This window comes from Onychomys torridus, chromosome 1, assembly GCF_903995425.1.
Source record: "Onychomys torridus chromosome 1, mOncTor1.1, whole genome shotgun sequence".
Lineage (NCBI taxonomy): Eukaryota > Metazoa > Chordata > Mammalia > Rodentia > Cricetidae > Onychomys > Onychomys torridus.
In genome coordinates, this window is record NC_050443.1 from 40,303,205 (window position 1) to 40,319,468 (window position 16,264).

A 16,264-nucleotide genomic window follows, 5' to 3' on the forward strand; every position below is an offset into this window, starting at 1 on the left:
CCAATGGTGCAGTGGTGTCATACTTGGGTGAACTTAAGTTCTGCTCAATTAAAGGGAAACCATGTCAGATACTGGACCCTGACCAGTTACCCAGGGCTAGTGAAGTCATGGATCTTGGAGGAGGACCTACAACCATCAGTTTACTAAACCGGCATAATCCCTAGCAATATTCTAAATATTTGTCCTTGGACCCACAAATCAGTGTACTTCTCATTCCTCATCAAGGAAACTTCTCTTTACAACAGAGGAAGCCAATACAGAAAACCACAACCCATCAAAATGCAGAGTCATGGAGCCTAAAACAGACACATCTATAAAACAACTTCTGCATCGAAGGCTTGGGGATCATTGTAAAGGAGGTGGGCAGAAAGAATGTAAGAGCCAGAGGATCAGGGAGTTTGCTGTGAGATTGTGTCTCCTAGTCATGTCAGACTCTACACCGATAAAGTCTCACCAACATGACTGCCCAAATGTGAAATGAACAAGGCCAACACCAATAGACATGCCAAAGAGAACGGTGGAAAGCTGTGAGGCCACAACACTACACAAAGAACTACTACTGGCAAATAAAGACTTCTGAGAGTGGGCGATAAGAGCACAGCAGTTGATTATCCGATGCCAGTAGTTAGCCCTGAAAACATACATACACCCAACATGATACAGACTGAGCAGGGTGTATTTCAAAATATATATATGCTGGGACAACAAGTAATGATAAAAGAGACCATGAATTTGAAAAAGAAAAATGGGTATATGGGGAAAACTTGGAAGAAGGAAGAGGAAGGGAAAATAATGTAATTATATTACAGTCTAAACATTAAAAAGAGTAGACTGGAATGGAACTTGTGTATCCCAGATTGATCTTCCTGTCTCACTTTCCTCAGACCACAGGCCTGCACCACTACATCCAGCTCTAGAAGCCCATTTCTGAGCTGGATGAGTTGGTGGTGGTTCCTTCCTTTGGCTATGGTTGCCACAGAGCTGAGAATGAGGTCATTCTGAATGATTAGAGTCTGGGTCAGGCCATAGAGAATGCACTCAGCCTTGTCAGAGTGCTTAGACATGTTCCTTATAGAGGCACTGTCACCTTGTCTGTGTTTTGGGAATTTAATTTGGATGGCTGGAGTTGTGACTGTACCAGCCTTGGTTGGATGTCAACCTTACTGTGCCTTCTTAGCTGCAGTGGCACCTTTTGTTGGGAGTTGTCTTTATACTTTCTTTTACATCATTGACTGTTCCTTTTTGTTCACAGTTTTCTTCTGTGGGGGAGATTTCCATTGTTATGTGTTAAAGATTTCCCCCCTTTTCTCGGCAGAATCATTTCTACACCAAAGACATCAATATTTCCCCTCAACGCTTTGGCTTCTGGCTGTATGTGAAGATGTGCTCATGGGGCCTCAGGCTATTAGCTCTGATTGGCATCTGTCACCCTGCACCTCACTTCTCTATGGCTTTCTCTAACACTCATCTGCTGCTGGCTGCTCAGGGCTGATAAGATGCTTGCCCACTAGTCTTCTGACAAAACCCCCATGAGACATATTTGTAGAGGAAAGATTATACATTTTTCCTCATAAAAATGTTTGATGTGTACAAAATATAAGGCATTGTTAAGAGCCAGGAGCCAGCCATGATGCATAGCTGGCATAAAACATTCAGTGTAATTAGTGAGTGGATATAAGTCAAGGAATGAAAGTCACGATTCCATACAAACATGGCACATGACAAAAGTGGTACTGGGATCAGTGATTTAAAAGGACAGTTCTACGTTTTCCTTCCAGTTTCCTTCTTATTAGCATCTATTGATTTTCTACACTCAGTTTCACTTGCTGTGAGCACAGAATGAGTTGATATTTAGACACATATTACTTCAGAAGTACTCAAAAGAAAGGGAGGGAGTCATGTTATTTGTGGGGGAAGAGGACGTACGAGCAGAGTGCTCAGGCTAGAAACCACAGTGGGATGTGGGGAAAAGAAAAGAAAAGAAAAAATGGTTCATGGCAGTGAAGTGAAAACTAGAATAAACATCACATTACATACTGAAGGCTATTGTCCCCACTATAGTCAATATGTAACTGTAGGCACTTCAGATGTCCATAAAATGTGACACATATAACAATTAACATAAAGACCTGGAAGATTGTTACCTAAAATATTAAAAGAAGTTTGGGCTGGAGAGATGGCTCAGCAAACATCATTTAGTTTCTTAGTGTGTGTGAATACATAGAACTTGAATGTTAAATTCCAGCTAGAAGAATGCATGCCTCATCAAGGTTTCCATGTAGAAAGGTTAGGATATTTCTCCTACTGTGCAAGAGTTCTAATTTGGTTGTTTATAATAAAAAAAATTTTTAATGGATCAAATGCAGCACTCATTTGAACTCAGTGCACATATTTATGAAACATGTCTTTCAATGCAAGCTTAGTTTAGTCAGAATTCCCAGAAATATTGGCATCTGTAAATCTGTACATACAGAGGGTGCTTGTAGGCTTATTCGATCAGGAATCCATCTTGTGGAATCTGGATGTAATAACTGCAGAGGAAAAAAAAAAAGAAAGCAGAGTTGAAAAGAGGCCATGGAACTCTGCAGTCTTGAAGGTAATCAATCCCACTCCTAGCCCTGTCAACAGCAGGGGCTGACACTGGAGAAGTGGGAGGCATCTCCATCGTATTGCCCCATCTATAATTTTCTCGCAATTTCTAAGATCCTTAAGGACATAATAGCATTTCAGCACACATTTACCATACACTGCCTGCTGCCACATCTGAGAAAACTTTGGCAATTCCAGCCACTCACCGATGTCTTCTTCTTCCTGACAGTTGGCTTTCGACAGCTAGAGTAGTAGTTGAGGGTGGCGTACTCCATTAGCGCAGCGAAGACAAACAAGAAGCACACCGTCACAAAGAGGTCCATGGCAGTGACATAGGATACCCGAGGCAGGGACTTCCTGGCAATGGTGCTGAGTGTGGTCATGGTTAGCACTGTGGTGATGCCTGCAGAGGGGACAGTTGTCAGTGTCAGAGGACAGTGGGCCAGACCAGAAGGCCAAACGTGATGCAAACTAGAAACAAGTAGCATTTGAATCTTGACTCTGAGTGTTGTCCCAGACAGGTGATATGCGGCACTTGCCCCTTGACACCTGGCTGTGGTAGAGCAGCCCATGGTCAGCTGCAGTCAGGAGGGGAGCAACCAGCATTGCAACGTGCTATGTGAGTTGGAGGGTCAGAGGTGAGGCATGTTCAGTGCATTTCCCAATTGCATTCAAAACTTCTGAAGGTTATGGGAACATAACACAATCCTGCATCAAGGAATGAAGTGTGACCCTAATTAGTCTTAATAATAAAAATCCTGAGGAAGATAGTGAGGGTGAATGATGAAAGATCAGAGAAGCAGAGCAGCCAGCCACCAGAGACTTCTTACCTCTACAAAATCTCAGACCGAATGGATGTGAGATCCTGTCTCTACTTGCCTTATATTCCTGTCTCTACCTCCCTAATGCTGGGATTAAAGGAGTGAGCCTCCCATGGTGGCCTCTATGGATAACTAGTGCTAACTCTATGCTCTGATCTCCAGACAGGCTTTATTTGTCAGAACACAAACAAAATACCACACAACAAAGGAAGACACGTAAGATAGATTTCAGTACTTCACTGTTGGCATTTCACCTTTTAAATGTTTTTAGATAAAGATGCAGCCTCTGACCTTCCTGTGTGTCCTGTGCTGTTCTGCACTCCATGTTTGCCTCCTGCTTCATGCCTTCTGCCTGCTCACTCTGTAAACTCCTGCCCTTCTTTTTTTAATTTAAAATTATTATTTAAATTTTTTTAATATTTGACACACCAACCACAGATCCCCTTCTCATCCCTCCTCCTGCTCCCCTCCCCAGCTTCCCCTCCCGACCTACCCCCCAAGCCCTCCTCCAAAAGGGTAAGGTGTCCTGTGGGGAGTCAGCAGAGCCTGGCACATTCAGTTGAGGCTGAACTCCTGCCCCTCTGTACTCAGTCCCAGCACTGCTCCTTCTGAGATGCCTTCTCTAAAATCGCCCGTGGACAAGTTTTCACATTTTCCAGTCTTAATTTTTCGGTTGTAATTGTTGTGTTTTGGTAGTTCATACCACACACAGTTATTAGTATTTAAAACACATGATCAAGTTTCATTTGTTCAGTTTGTCTTCTTGTGCTTTATTTTCCTTCCTGCTGCTCTGTAAGTGACCTCAACCATTTGTAAAATTCCTTCTTGGTTTTTTTTTTTCCTTCAGATTTTAAGGCCCTTGTTGGCACCTGTAGTTCCTACGATGTCTTTGAGTGCACATCGTTTTGTATAGCATGTCAAGGGGTTCTCCAACTAGTGTGGACACAGGATTTATCCCCATTTCAACAAAACATAGACAAATTATTGTTCTTTATTTTTCTATGGTTATAATAGAGTTGTCCTAAACATTTTCCTTAAAAAGTTAAGGCATATGTCAGGCTACATTAGATTCTCAATGGTTGTAGAATTCAGGTTGAGAGTCTGTTTCCTTTAGGCCTCTATAGCTTTAATAAGGGTCCATTGTCATTCAGCCTGTGATGCCCTGTAGGAAGGATCATGTCTTTTTCCTCTACTATTTTCAAGGATTTTTCCATTTTTTGAGTTTTGCTATAATCTGTTTTAGCATGAAATTCTTTGGCTTTACCTTGTTTGGAATTTACTTAGTGTTATACATTTATCTGCTTTCTGAAAAACTAAAGAAATATTTAGCCACTATTTATTTGAATAAATTTTCAGCATTATTGGCTCCTTCTGGGACATCGATGACAGAAATATTAGACTTTATTCCTTGGTATTTCAAAGCCCTAGGGTCAAGGTGTTTCATATTTCTTCACTCTATTTTCTCTTCCTGTGGCACAAATTTTTCTTGGTTTACACTAAAGGCCACAGATCTTCTCCCCTGGCATGCTCCATTTTGTGAGTTATTCTTTTAGCAGAGTATTTCCTGTTTGAAAGGTGTATTTGGTCCTCCACTGCACTGATGCAGCCCCGCTGAGCTGTGCTCCTGTTTTTATTTACCTCAAGTGTGCTCATGAAGGAGTGTTGGTGCTGCTATTTCAGAAGCCTGTTCAGATAACATCTCTGCCACCTCCAAACATGCCTGCTTTATGGTATGATCTGTGACTTTTGATTCTATTTTGGATATTTGGGGAATTAGCTTCTGTGATTAAAAATATTCTACAATAATTAAAAGTTGTCATAACTATAACATATTTTGTCAGAAACCATTAATACAAAGACTCTTCATACAGTCAAAACTTCTCCTAGCCCCATAAAATTTCTCCAAAGATAAATGGAAAGAAATTTATACTGAAGAAAATACCATCATTATATATAAACAGTAAATTTTCATGGTGGTGTATCTTGTCCAATAATATGAAGTACATATTTGTTCAAGTATATTTTGTGTTCCAAATACTCCTGTTTTCTTCATTAAAACTTTTTGTTTTTTGAGAATTTTTTATGTAATCCAATATTAAATTCCTAAATTTTCTTCTAGAAATTGCACACTTTTGACTTTACGCTCTAAGTGTGTTCCATGTAAAACTAATTTTTGTGTATGTAGAGACTGTGCCAGGTTTACTAGCTGCAGCGTATGTTTCTACCATCAAGTAGAGACATAACTCATTAGTTCATTTTCTTGTCACTGTGATTAAATATCTGGCACACACAACTTAAGGGTATAGGAAGTATTACTATGTCATGGCAGAAATGGTATGACAGCTAGGGCTAGGCTTGTGGAGGTGGAAACTTGTTACATGGTCCCTTGACACCTTAGCAGATGAGGAAGCAGGGAGTTCTGAGAAGCTAGGTTAAGCCTAGCTTACCCCTCAAACACCTGCCTTAGCTAAGACTCATGTCCAAAAGTCTTTGAACTTCCCCAATAGCACTACCCTCTGGACATTAGACCCAGTGGGGACCTTTCACATTGGAATCACAACAGGAAGCATGTTGTAGAGTTTAGTACTACCCTCTGGACATTAGACCCTGTGGGGACCTTTCACATTGGAATCACAACAGGAAGCATGTTGTAGAGTTTAGTACTACCCCCTGGACATTAGACCCAGTGGGGACCTTTCACATTGGAATCACAACAGGAAGCATATTGTAGAGTTCCTCATGTGGACACTGAACATGACACAGAACGAGGCTGGAACTAGAGTTGGGTGTAGCCTTCAGAGGCCCACGCCTGGCAACCTACTTCTAGCAGTCAGACCTCTCCTACTAAAGGTTCCACGACAGTAGCATCGAAGAGAGAACACTGAAATCATGATTCACAGTCAGCAGCATTTCCGATTCAAACCACAGCACATGGAGAGAATTGCTGTCTATATAATGTGTATTATGTATGTACGTATGTATGTATATACGCATGTGCACTATACTTTTGCTGGGTTTTATGTTTTATTTGATTTCTTGTGATGCTTTGAATAAGAATGGGCCCAATACCTCCTATGTTTGAATACTTGGCTCCCAGTTGGTAGAACTTTTGGGGAAGGATTAGGAAGTACGGCCTTGCTGGAAGAGGTGTGTTACTAGAGGCAGTCTTTGAGGTTTCAGAAGCCCGTGCTATTTCCAGTTAGCTCTTCTGCCTCATGCTTATGAATCAGGATGTAAACTCTCATTACTCACTAAATTGCCTAGACTTCCCCTGAACTCATCTATAGCCCAGACTAGCCTTGAACTTATGATTCTCCTGCCACTGTGGGAATTACAGGTCTATGTTTCCAGGCCTGGCTGAGGAACTATTTTTTTTTCATATTAATTATCTGATATAATTAATTTACATTATTTATTTAACAAACCCACAAACACGTTATTTATAAATATTCTATTACTAGTACAAATTTTGTAATGTTTGTGATCTTAAATTACGGTAAGATATCTGGATGCCTTAGAAATATTTATAAGTAAATGTTAGTTGTTGTTTATCGTAAACATATATGCCTCTTGGTTCTTCAAAATAATATAGAACAAATGTGGGCAAGTTTTAGTGATTAAAACTAGTTAGAACCAATTTTAAAAATGTGTATTTAAGTGATGAATTTAGGCCATAGCAAATTAAACGTTTACTTCAAAAACTGTTAAAAATTGATGTAACACGTTTTCTATACATGCCATAGATAAATAGATATACACAGGGGAAGCATATATTCTAGAGAATTAAAAAGCCAAATAGAGTATGACATCAGATTCCTCATCTATCAGGATCTTCGTTTGTTTTTCATTTAAAAAACTTCCTTTTATTATTCTTTGTGTCTTTCACATCATGCATCTTGATCCCATTCATCTCCTCATCTCCCTGTTGTATCCACCCTCTGCCCTTGCAACCTCCCACCAAAATAAAATAAAATAAAATTTAAGTGAGGAGAGAAAAAAAAGGAAAAATCTCGCCATGGAAGCTCTAGTGTGACACGGTGAGTCAGTCACACACACACCAATGGTGTACCGTTTAGTCCATACAATTTTACTTGCAAGTGCTCATTGCAGAGTCATTGATCTGGTTTGAGGCCCCAGGTTTCTGCTACACTATCTTTGCTGGGCCCTCACCAGGACTCCTCCTGGTTATTCTGTTGTTGCCCTGTGTTGTGGAAATTCTGAAACTTTGGGTCCATAGGACCAGCCCCTTCATGTTGTCCAGCTAATTATATATGGGGTGGGCCAACTCATCACCCTGGTTCTGGGCCTGGGTAGTTGGCAGGGTTGTTCAGCCCACCAGTTCTACGCCGTCCCCATCACTAGGGTGAGCTCTCTAGTGTTGCCAGGGCTAGTTCACTCTATGATCACATCTCCTGTTTGCATGCCCTCAGGGTCTGCTCACCCACACCTACCTCACAACCATTAAGGCCAGCTCTAGTGTGTTGCCTAGAAGAAGTGCAGGAGTCACTGTACCAAGAACTGAAGATGGTGAGGGGCAGGAACAGCTCTCCCACTCTTAGGACCTCTCCCAACTGTCAGGTTGGTTGTGGTGGTGGTGGTGGGGAAGCATGATTCCATCACTCAAGCCACCATATGGCAGATGAGGGATGGGGACTGAGCTCCCATGTTTGTGTTCTCAGGACTGAGCTCACCTCCACCCAGTCAACAGGGTCACCTCTACTGTGATGCCCAGGCAAGGTACAGGGGCAGCCTTCCTGAGTGCTGCAGCTACTAAGAGGAGTCAGCTCCTTCATCTGCAGCAGGTGGTAAAGGGAAAGGGTCAAGGGGGGATATCTCCTCCTTGCCCACACTGCCACATGACAGACAAGTAATGGGGCTAGCTTTGCCACATATCTTTGGAACTGGCTCAACCATACCTCCCCCACCACACACACACTGAGCTGCCAAGGTGCAGTACAGGGCCTAGCAGTATCTTCGAATTAGTCAGTTTTATGCTTCGATCAGATATGGGACCATGACAGAACTTGTCATGTAGTAGAGTCTCAAAAAAAATTTAATGTCTTCAGAAGATGTAAATACTTTATCCTTGTTATTTTAAACTGTAACATTTTGCAAACAAGAATGGTAGATGCCCATGATAGGCTTAGATGAACTCTTATCCAGAGAGCTTGGTCATGGTGTGAAACTCTTGCTCTTGGGCTCTGAATTTCCAAAACCTTCAAAGACAAATTAGGAAGTAGAGTGTATCTGATGCCTGAAGCAGGCTTCACAGTTTATGCTGGCACTGTGAAAGCAAACCTGAAAGTCTACTTTAGAGACAGGACAGAGGGACCGTTAGAAGCATGGGCACTAAGACTCCAAATTGGATCAGATTGTGTCGTGTGGCCAAAATAAACCACAATCCACTGAACAAATAGGTGTTACTGTGTAATAGCTCAGAGCAATACATCCTTGGTGGACAGTGAGGATGCCTGCTACTATATAGTACCATTACCATTGCAACCAAGAATTCTGATGACTAGGTGATTTGTGCATATTAGTGCACTTACATGACAGGCCTTTACTCCCCATGCCATAAGCCTAAAACAGAGTTGGGCTGGCAGATTCTGTTCCATCCACCATGGCCCTTGTCTCTTTAGCTAATGCACCACATCTTGTTTCTTACATGGAGCCCATTCTAAGAGACACCAGAAACAAGAAACTTCTCTAATAGTGAAGCAGTAACGAGGATTTGAGCAATTATATTCTAACAAGTGAATTTTATAAAAAATACATATTTGAAACCACCTTGGAAGAAAACTGCCTATTCTTCTGATGCACACTTTGATTGAATAAAATGTATTAAAAGAGAGAGAGAGAACACTAATTTGGATACTGAGAAAAATTCTAAGCCTGGTTCACATAGCTCTTAAATCAACTCTATTTGAATTCTCTTTAATTGAAGCCATTTTGTGAATGTTTCTGTATTAAAACTGCACAAAATGGCGGATGATATTTTGCAACTTACCTAATGTTGTTCTTGCTGGTGTTGCATCTTTTTTGATCCAAAATGACACCCAGGACAGAACCACAGTCAGTATGCAGGGGATATATGTCTGGATAGTGAAGTATCCCATTCTTCTACTCAGTTCAAAGTAGATAGTCATGACAACATAATCACCTGTAATAAAGTAGTCCTTGAATCAAGATGGTGTTCATGGGTTAAAACAGTGTGGGAACTGATTTATAATTTAATTTTTAAACTAAATTGCTTAAATGAAAATTACAAGTACTGTAACACCAATTGGAAAAAGCATCGAATGCTGGTACTGTTGAATGCTGGTACTGTTGAACTGTATCCTGCCTGTGACCTTGTAAACATTTTAGTTTGTGGGTGTAAAGGGCACACTAACATATGATTATAGGTAAGGGGACAGGCAAGCACATCTATTCAATGACAGGAAATTTGATAAGGGATGGTTGCTAGATCTGTATGCTGCATAATTACGTTAAGACTCACAAGAAACTTTAGCCCCCAAACAGATCGAGGCCATTACAAGGCTTTGTGTCTTTAATAACAGCAGACATTAAGCTTCTCCTTTTTCATTTGTAATCACTTCGTTATTTTTAGAGAGTGGTGCATGGTCAAATGTGCCATTGCAGTGTGCATCCCATGTCTTCACCATCCTGTCTTCATAGTCATTTAAAACAAAAAGAAAGCATTACATATCTTAAAGGAGAAGCATACTATAACATTACTAAAATCTGGTTTTACTACATGCCTGAAGCCATGTTTAATCTTATGGTAATGGTAATTAAAATAAATAAAACATGAGAACATTTAAGTATATCAACCATGTAAAAAGTTAATTAGCTAATATGGTTATATTAAGATTAAGTTCTAGAAAATCTTTAGAGTAATTATTTGGATTACTAAGTAGCTATTACTTACTTACCTTTTAAAATAAAATTTAATGTTTAAATATTAGTGATATCTTTTCCTTTTAGATGCAACCATTTATGTACACATTTAAATTGTAGACCTTTATGTTTGTAACTGTTTTTCTACTAGACATAGCAGTCCTGTGTTGGTTCCTAACTGAATGAAGGGCCAAGAGCATGAAATAATGCTACATAAAAATAGCATGGAATTCTGGCTTCAGATACAAAGTCTGAAAAAGCATGTACTTGTACTCTTATTTTAAAAACAAGAAATAGGCATCAATACACACCAGAACATCACCATATTAGTGGTTTCAAAAGGGAAATAAGATTACAGGGGGGGCCACCATCCTGGCATCTTAATGATTGAGGATCTCCATCCAGAAAGGTGCAGAAGATGGTATGCTCACAGGAAGATGAAGAAGGTACCAGAGGCTGGTATTTGAAGATAATTTGTGGAGGCTTAATGAAGAAGAGCAAGAGCGAGAAGCTCCCAAGGGCAATAGATCTGTTGAGGTTGGGCAATAAGACCCTTTTCCTCCAAGTTTCCATTTGGTTCTAGATGGGAGGATCTGAGGGAGCTCCCAGCATGCACTGTTTGTCAGAAGTGTAACCTTCATAAACATCTTCCCAGTCCTCTTCACACTGTCAAGTTTACTAAAGCCAAAGAAATGCAGATAGACTTTCACAGCTATTAAAGTACAGGAAGATTTGATGACTAAATGCAGTGTGATATCTGTCCTTGCTAAAAGGGAGACTGTGGAGAAAAAAGAGGAAACCTGGTCATTATGGTGTTTAGCTCATCTGGTTTTCAAATGTGCTACAGTTATTTAGAGAAGTGAGGAAACTTAAGTCTAATGTGCTGAAGAACCCTATGCTAGCTGCATAATATTCCTGTAAATCCAAAAACATCTACAATAAAATACCCAGTGTTTAAAACTATAGCCTACAACATAGAGAAATACAACCTATTTATTAAAGATTGCACAAAATTCCAAGATTTTACAAACATTTTCAGTTTGGCTGAGACCAGTCCTTTCAGGATTCATCTGTCTGAATTAAGCATCTGCTGAAATAATCAATAGTGAAGTGGGCAGGGGATGATGCAATCTAGTCTTAGCAAATTGGAGCAACCTATTCATTTGTCTGTAGTGATTGCATGTTAACAACTTCTAATGAACCCATAGAAGATATAAGTTTCAGGACAAACTAATCTAAATTATGAAGATAGAAACTGGTGTCAAAAAGCTGCCTCTAAACACTGCTTACCTGGCAAAATGCAACCAAACATGATAGTATCTGGAAGTATATGAAGCATAAATTTGCATCTAACTTGCCAAATGCTAGTTATGAGGTGTCATGAAAGTTGAATCTCTTTTGTGGCTACAATTTTCTTTTTCCTTTCTCCCGTAGTTTTTTCTCTCAAGAGAACTACCAGATTTTCCAAAGAAAGACTATGAAAAATTTGAAAAGAGCCACCCCATGGGGTACCATGAGAGAGCAAGAAAATCTATGCCTGCACTTCTACATGATCCATGAAACATGTTTCAATGTATAGGAGCAAGGACAGCAAAACTCATTTACTGAGCCAGAGGTGGAAACCTACTACAAGTGTAGCATACAGGTAGGGCACCTGGAAAAGATGAAACACTCTGTGATTGGGGAGAAGGGAGAATACCTGGCAAGCCAAGCATTACATCTCAAAGATAAATAGGAATAATTTCAAGGACCAGAACCACACCCACAAATCCTTGTAGCTGAAGTTTTCCTGTGTCCTGCCTGGTCTGTAACTGCTAAGACCCAATTAAACACACAGAGGCTTATATTAAGTAAAACTGCTCAGCCATTAGCTCTGGCTCACTAATGACTAGCTCTTACACTTAAACTCAGCCCATTTCAGTTAACCTATATGTCATCATGTGTTCAGTGGCTTTACCTGTGTGCCATTACATGCTACTCCCTGGATGGTGGGCTGGTATCTCCTGACTCAGCCTTTCGCTTCCCACCATTCTCCTTGTCTGCTTATCCCACCTATACTTCCTGCTTGGCTACTGGCCAATCAGCGTTTTATTAAACCAGTGTACAAAAATGCATTATTCCACAGCAAATCCTCCCTAAGACTGGGTCTTTCTTATAGCAAAAGATGATATCTCATTTCTTCTGTATCTCATTTCTTCTGTGCTCCAACACCCAACATAACAAACACTATGGAGGACCAGGAGTGAGATCAAGGTAGAAACAATGTAAATGATGCTGTCTAAGAATAGCAAAAAGGAAGATCCAGAAGGCAAGTGGGAAGCAGGGCACAAAGATGGCCTAGCATTTTAAACAAGTTTTTATTTTATTTATGCATGTGTGTATGGCTAAAGGCAATTGTAAGCTGTGTGACACACATGTTGGGAACTGAAGTAAGGTCCTCTGTAAGAGCACTATGCATTTGCAACTGGTCCAACCTTTGACTGAATGTGCTAAAAAGCTCTCACACTGAAGGCTGTTCATCTCCAAGCATATAATATGCTTTTCTCAGTATCTGCTTTAGTATAAAACATTCCTAGCTTACAGATTAATTATAGTACATACAACAATTCAAGAATAGCAATCTAAAGAGACAAATCAATCAGCGGAACCAGAAATAGGCATGGAAAAACATAATTAAAATAATTGCTTCATACAGTAACATTCCAATGGAGAAGGTAGATGGCATGAAAGATAAAAATAGGTCAGAAAACATTTTAAGAAACAATAAAAAAGAAATGAAAGAAATCCAAAGACCCATACAGTAAGAGAGATGAAGCAATTCATTGCCTGACCATAGCCAAAAAAAGCACCACTAAACAGGTGAATATGAATTATCCACTATGAAACACAAAATGAAATTTGAGTTTAAAAGTCTGAACAGAGTGAAAAACTACCACAGGGAAGGAAAAACCTTGAGTTCAGAGAGAGAGAGAGAGAGAGAGAGAGAGAGAGAGAGAGAGAGAATGAGATTATTTGATTAATTAAAAAAGCTTCAACACCAGGCAGGACAATTGTAAAACACACAAAGCAACAATAACAATGAAACACACAGAGACACATTAAAACTATTCTGTTGGAAGTTCCACCTCAGCCCTCTCCTCTCTTTCCAAACCCTGCCCCTCAGAAAGCCCACCAAGCCAGTGGCTCCTCCCTTGGAGCTCCTCAAGACTATGCCTACAGGGTATTTAAGCTCTGTTCATAGACCTGCCACATGATTTCTCCTCTTCCCCCAAGATCACCTGGGAACGCTTTGCTCAGATTAAACCTGTTCTGATTAATTTGGCTTATTGTTTTGGTGGAGAAACCCATTACTGGGAATTCTAAACCTGTGGAATTCAGGTGGCAGGGCAGTGCTGTGAGTCTGTCTGCAAAAGAGAGAAGCATGTTTTCTGCAGGAAAACAAGGGAAAGGCTTGTAGTAGTCTAAGCTTCTGAAACTGTGCAAGAATATTAGTTATGTTTCTATTCTGTGATAAAACATCATAACCAAGGTGTCTTATAGAAGAAAGAGTTTATTTGGGCATATGGTTCCAGACAGTTAGAGCCTATGAAGGTAGAGTGAAGGCATAGCACCAGGAGCTGATAGCTCCCATCTTAAATCACAAGCTCAAAGCAGAAAGACTAGAATGACTCAAGTCTTTAAACTCTTGAAGTCTTCCACTGATCCCATACAACAAGAGCCACACCTCCCAAGTCTTCCCAAACAGCATCACCATCTGGGGACCAAGTATTCAAATGTCCAAGACTATGGGGGTCATGTAACTTAAACCACCACAGAACGGGAGAAGACAAGGAAAGGAACTCTTTGGAGTCCTCAAAGAAAATTAAAAAATGAACTTCAAAGAGCATACCTTCCTAAAGGTGCAGATAACATAGTAACCTCAGATACATATCATCTAAGGGAGTTCCTCAGCATTTGATTTGCTCATGAAAAATTGGCAGTTTGCTCAGATTAAGCCTGGTCTTATTAATTCAGCTTGATTTGGCTTATTGCTTTGGTGGAGAAACCAATTCCCAGGGATTCAAAGAGCACTAGGCAATTCAAAGATAAAGCACCAGTAAATTCAAAGATAAAGTATCAGATTTATTCAGACACTTGCGTGGGAAAATGTGCTAGAAATGGGGAATGGGAAAGGTGTTAGAAATCCAATAATGACACTACATGTTCTTTTAATTTACTGAGTAAAAGATAACAGCCAAGGCAAAATTATGGCTCTCCATGTTATGGCGCCCTCTCAAGAAAGAGTACAAGGAACAGCAGCCACTCTCCAAGAGCTTCGAGGACAATGTTGGGAGTATGCTGCTCAGAGGCTTTTACAACAGTTTCACATTAGCAAAATGAAATCTGGAAATCAACTCAGAAGGTCAATATGTGTCATAAGTCCTAGAATAATTGCTAAGCTATTTTAGAATCATTGTAAATAGTAAGTCAATGGAAGTACACAATGGAAGCATAAAGCTGCTTCATTTAATTTTCAAACAGAGGAAGAAAACAGAGCTAATGGAGTACAAAAACTAGAACAGTGTGTTTTATTCAAGTCTATCAATATTATATATATATATATATATATATATATATATATATATATATATATTAATAGTCTAAACACAGAGAAATTCAAGACTGGACTAGATGAGACATGAAAGCCAATTCAGATAAAAAGACATAATTCAGTTAAAAGTTTGAAAAACAGGGAATAGATGCATTGCTAATTAAGAGCTAGTGTGACTGTTCTGAAGACAGTAGAACATGGACTATGGTAGGAATACACAGAAGGGTGACTGGTGGCAAAGGCATAGGTTTCCCCTATGGAAAGCATAATACTCCACAATTCTGATCCACAGAGACTCAAAACATTGGAGTCAAAATAATATGGAAAGAGGGAAAAATGCATAAATGTATTGAGAAAATGTATAAGTTGTTAGGAGAACAAATAATTGGAAAATATGATAACGTCTGGATGATATTAGCAATAACAATGACAATTCAACATCAGTTAAAATTACAAAGCAGGAACTTCTAGGAAAATGACAGACTTGAAGGTGATCTCTGTGATTAAAAAAGGAGAAGAGTCAAAGAGCATAGACTCTATTCCAAAGAGATAAATAACTTCAGGGGGAAAAAAAATCACAAACATGGTGACTAAGGAACATTTGAAAAGTCTGGGGAGTAAGCTGGGTAATGAACCCAAAAGAGGTAACCAAAGCTAAACGCAGTTCCAGCCATGCAGCTCACTGTTGGGAGAAGAAAAGAGACAACTTATCCAGAAAGTAAGCCTGGGTCCTGGTGCAAAAGGATTGGCAGAAACCATCAGCCCACAGTCCATGCAAGTCCGATTTCAAGTCTTGGTAAGACAGTCAGTCTTCCAGCAGAAGAACAGAACACCAAGGAAAAGAACCACAATCTTGATCAAAAATAATTCTGGCCGGGTGGTGGTGGCACACGCCTTTAATCCCAGCACTCGGGAGGCAGAGGCAGGTGTATCTCTGTGAGTTCAAGACCAGCCTGGTCTCCAAAGTGAGTTCCAGGAAAGGCACAAAAGGTACACAGAGAAACCCTGTCTTGAAAACAAAAAACAAAAACCAACCAAACAAACATTCTGTAAGAGCCATCATCATATCTGACTTGTAATTATAGAATAAAAACATAGCATAGGACTCACGTGACACTGGCACAAAGTCAGACATGTGAACTGGTGGAAAAGAGTTGAAGACCCAAACATAAGTAAATGCAGATACAGTTACGTGAGTTTTGACAAAGAATGGAGAAAAGGTAATATGGATCTCCAGTAAACAGTGCCGGAAAACATGGATTTCAAGATACAGAAAACATGAAAGTGGACCTTTATCTGTCACTGTGCACAACACTCAACTCCAAATAGAACAACAACCTTAACATAAGAACTTGTACCCTTA

The 16,264-nt window shown here is 39.9% G+C and overlaps 1 protein-coding gene across 1 annotated transcript in view; it reads right to left on the reverse strand.

Annotated features, from left to right (window-relative positions):
* Positions 1–16,264, reverse strand: part of Gabrg3 (gamma-aminobutyric acid type A receptor subunit gamma3) — a 611,436-nt gene that overhangs the window by 5,765 nt on the left and 589,407 nt on the right. The window contains exons 7-9 of the mRNA XM_036189088.1: positions 9,418–9,570; positions 2,796–2,992; positions 2,472–2,531 (exon numbers count right to left, since the gene is read on the reverse strand). Of these exons, the coding sequence (XP_036044981.1) occupies positions 2,472–2,531; positions 2,796–2,992; positions 9,418–9,570 (410 nt within the window). The remainder of the gene's footprint in view (positions 1–2,471; positions 2,532–2,795; positions 2,993–9,417; positions 9,571–16,264) is intronic.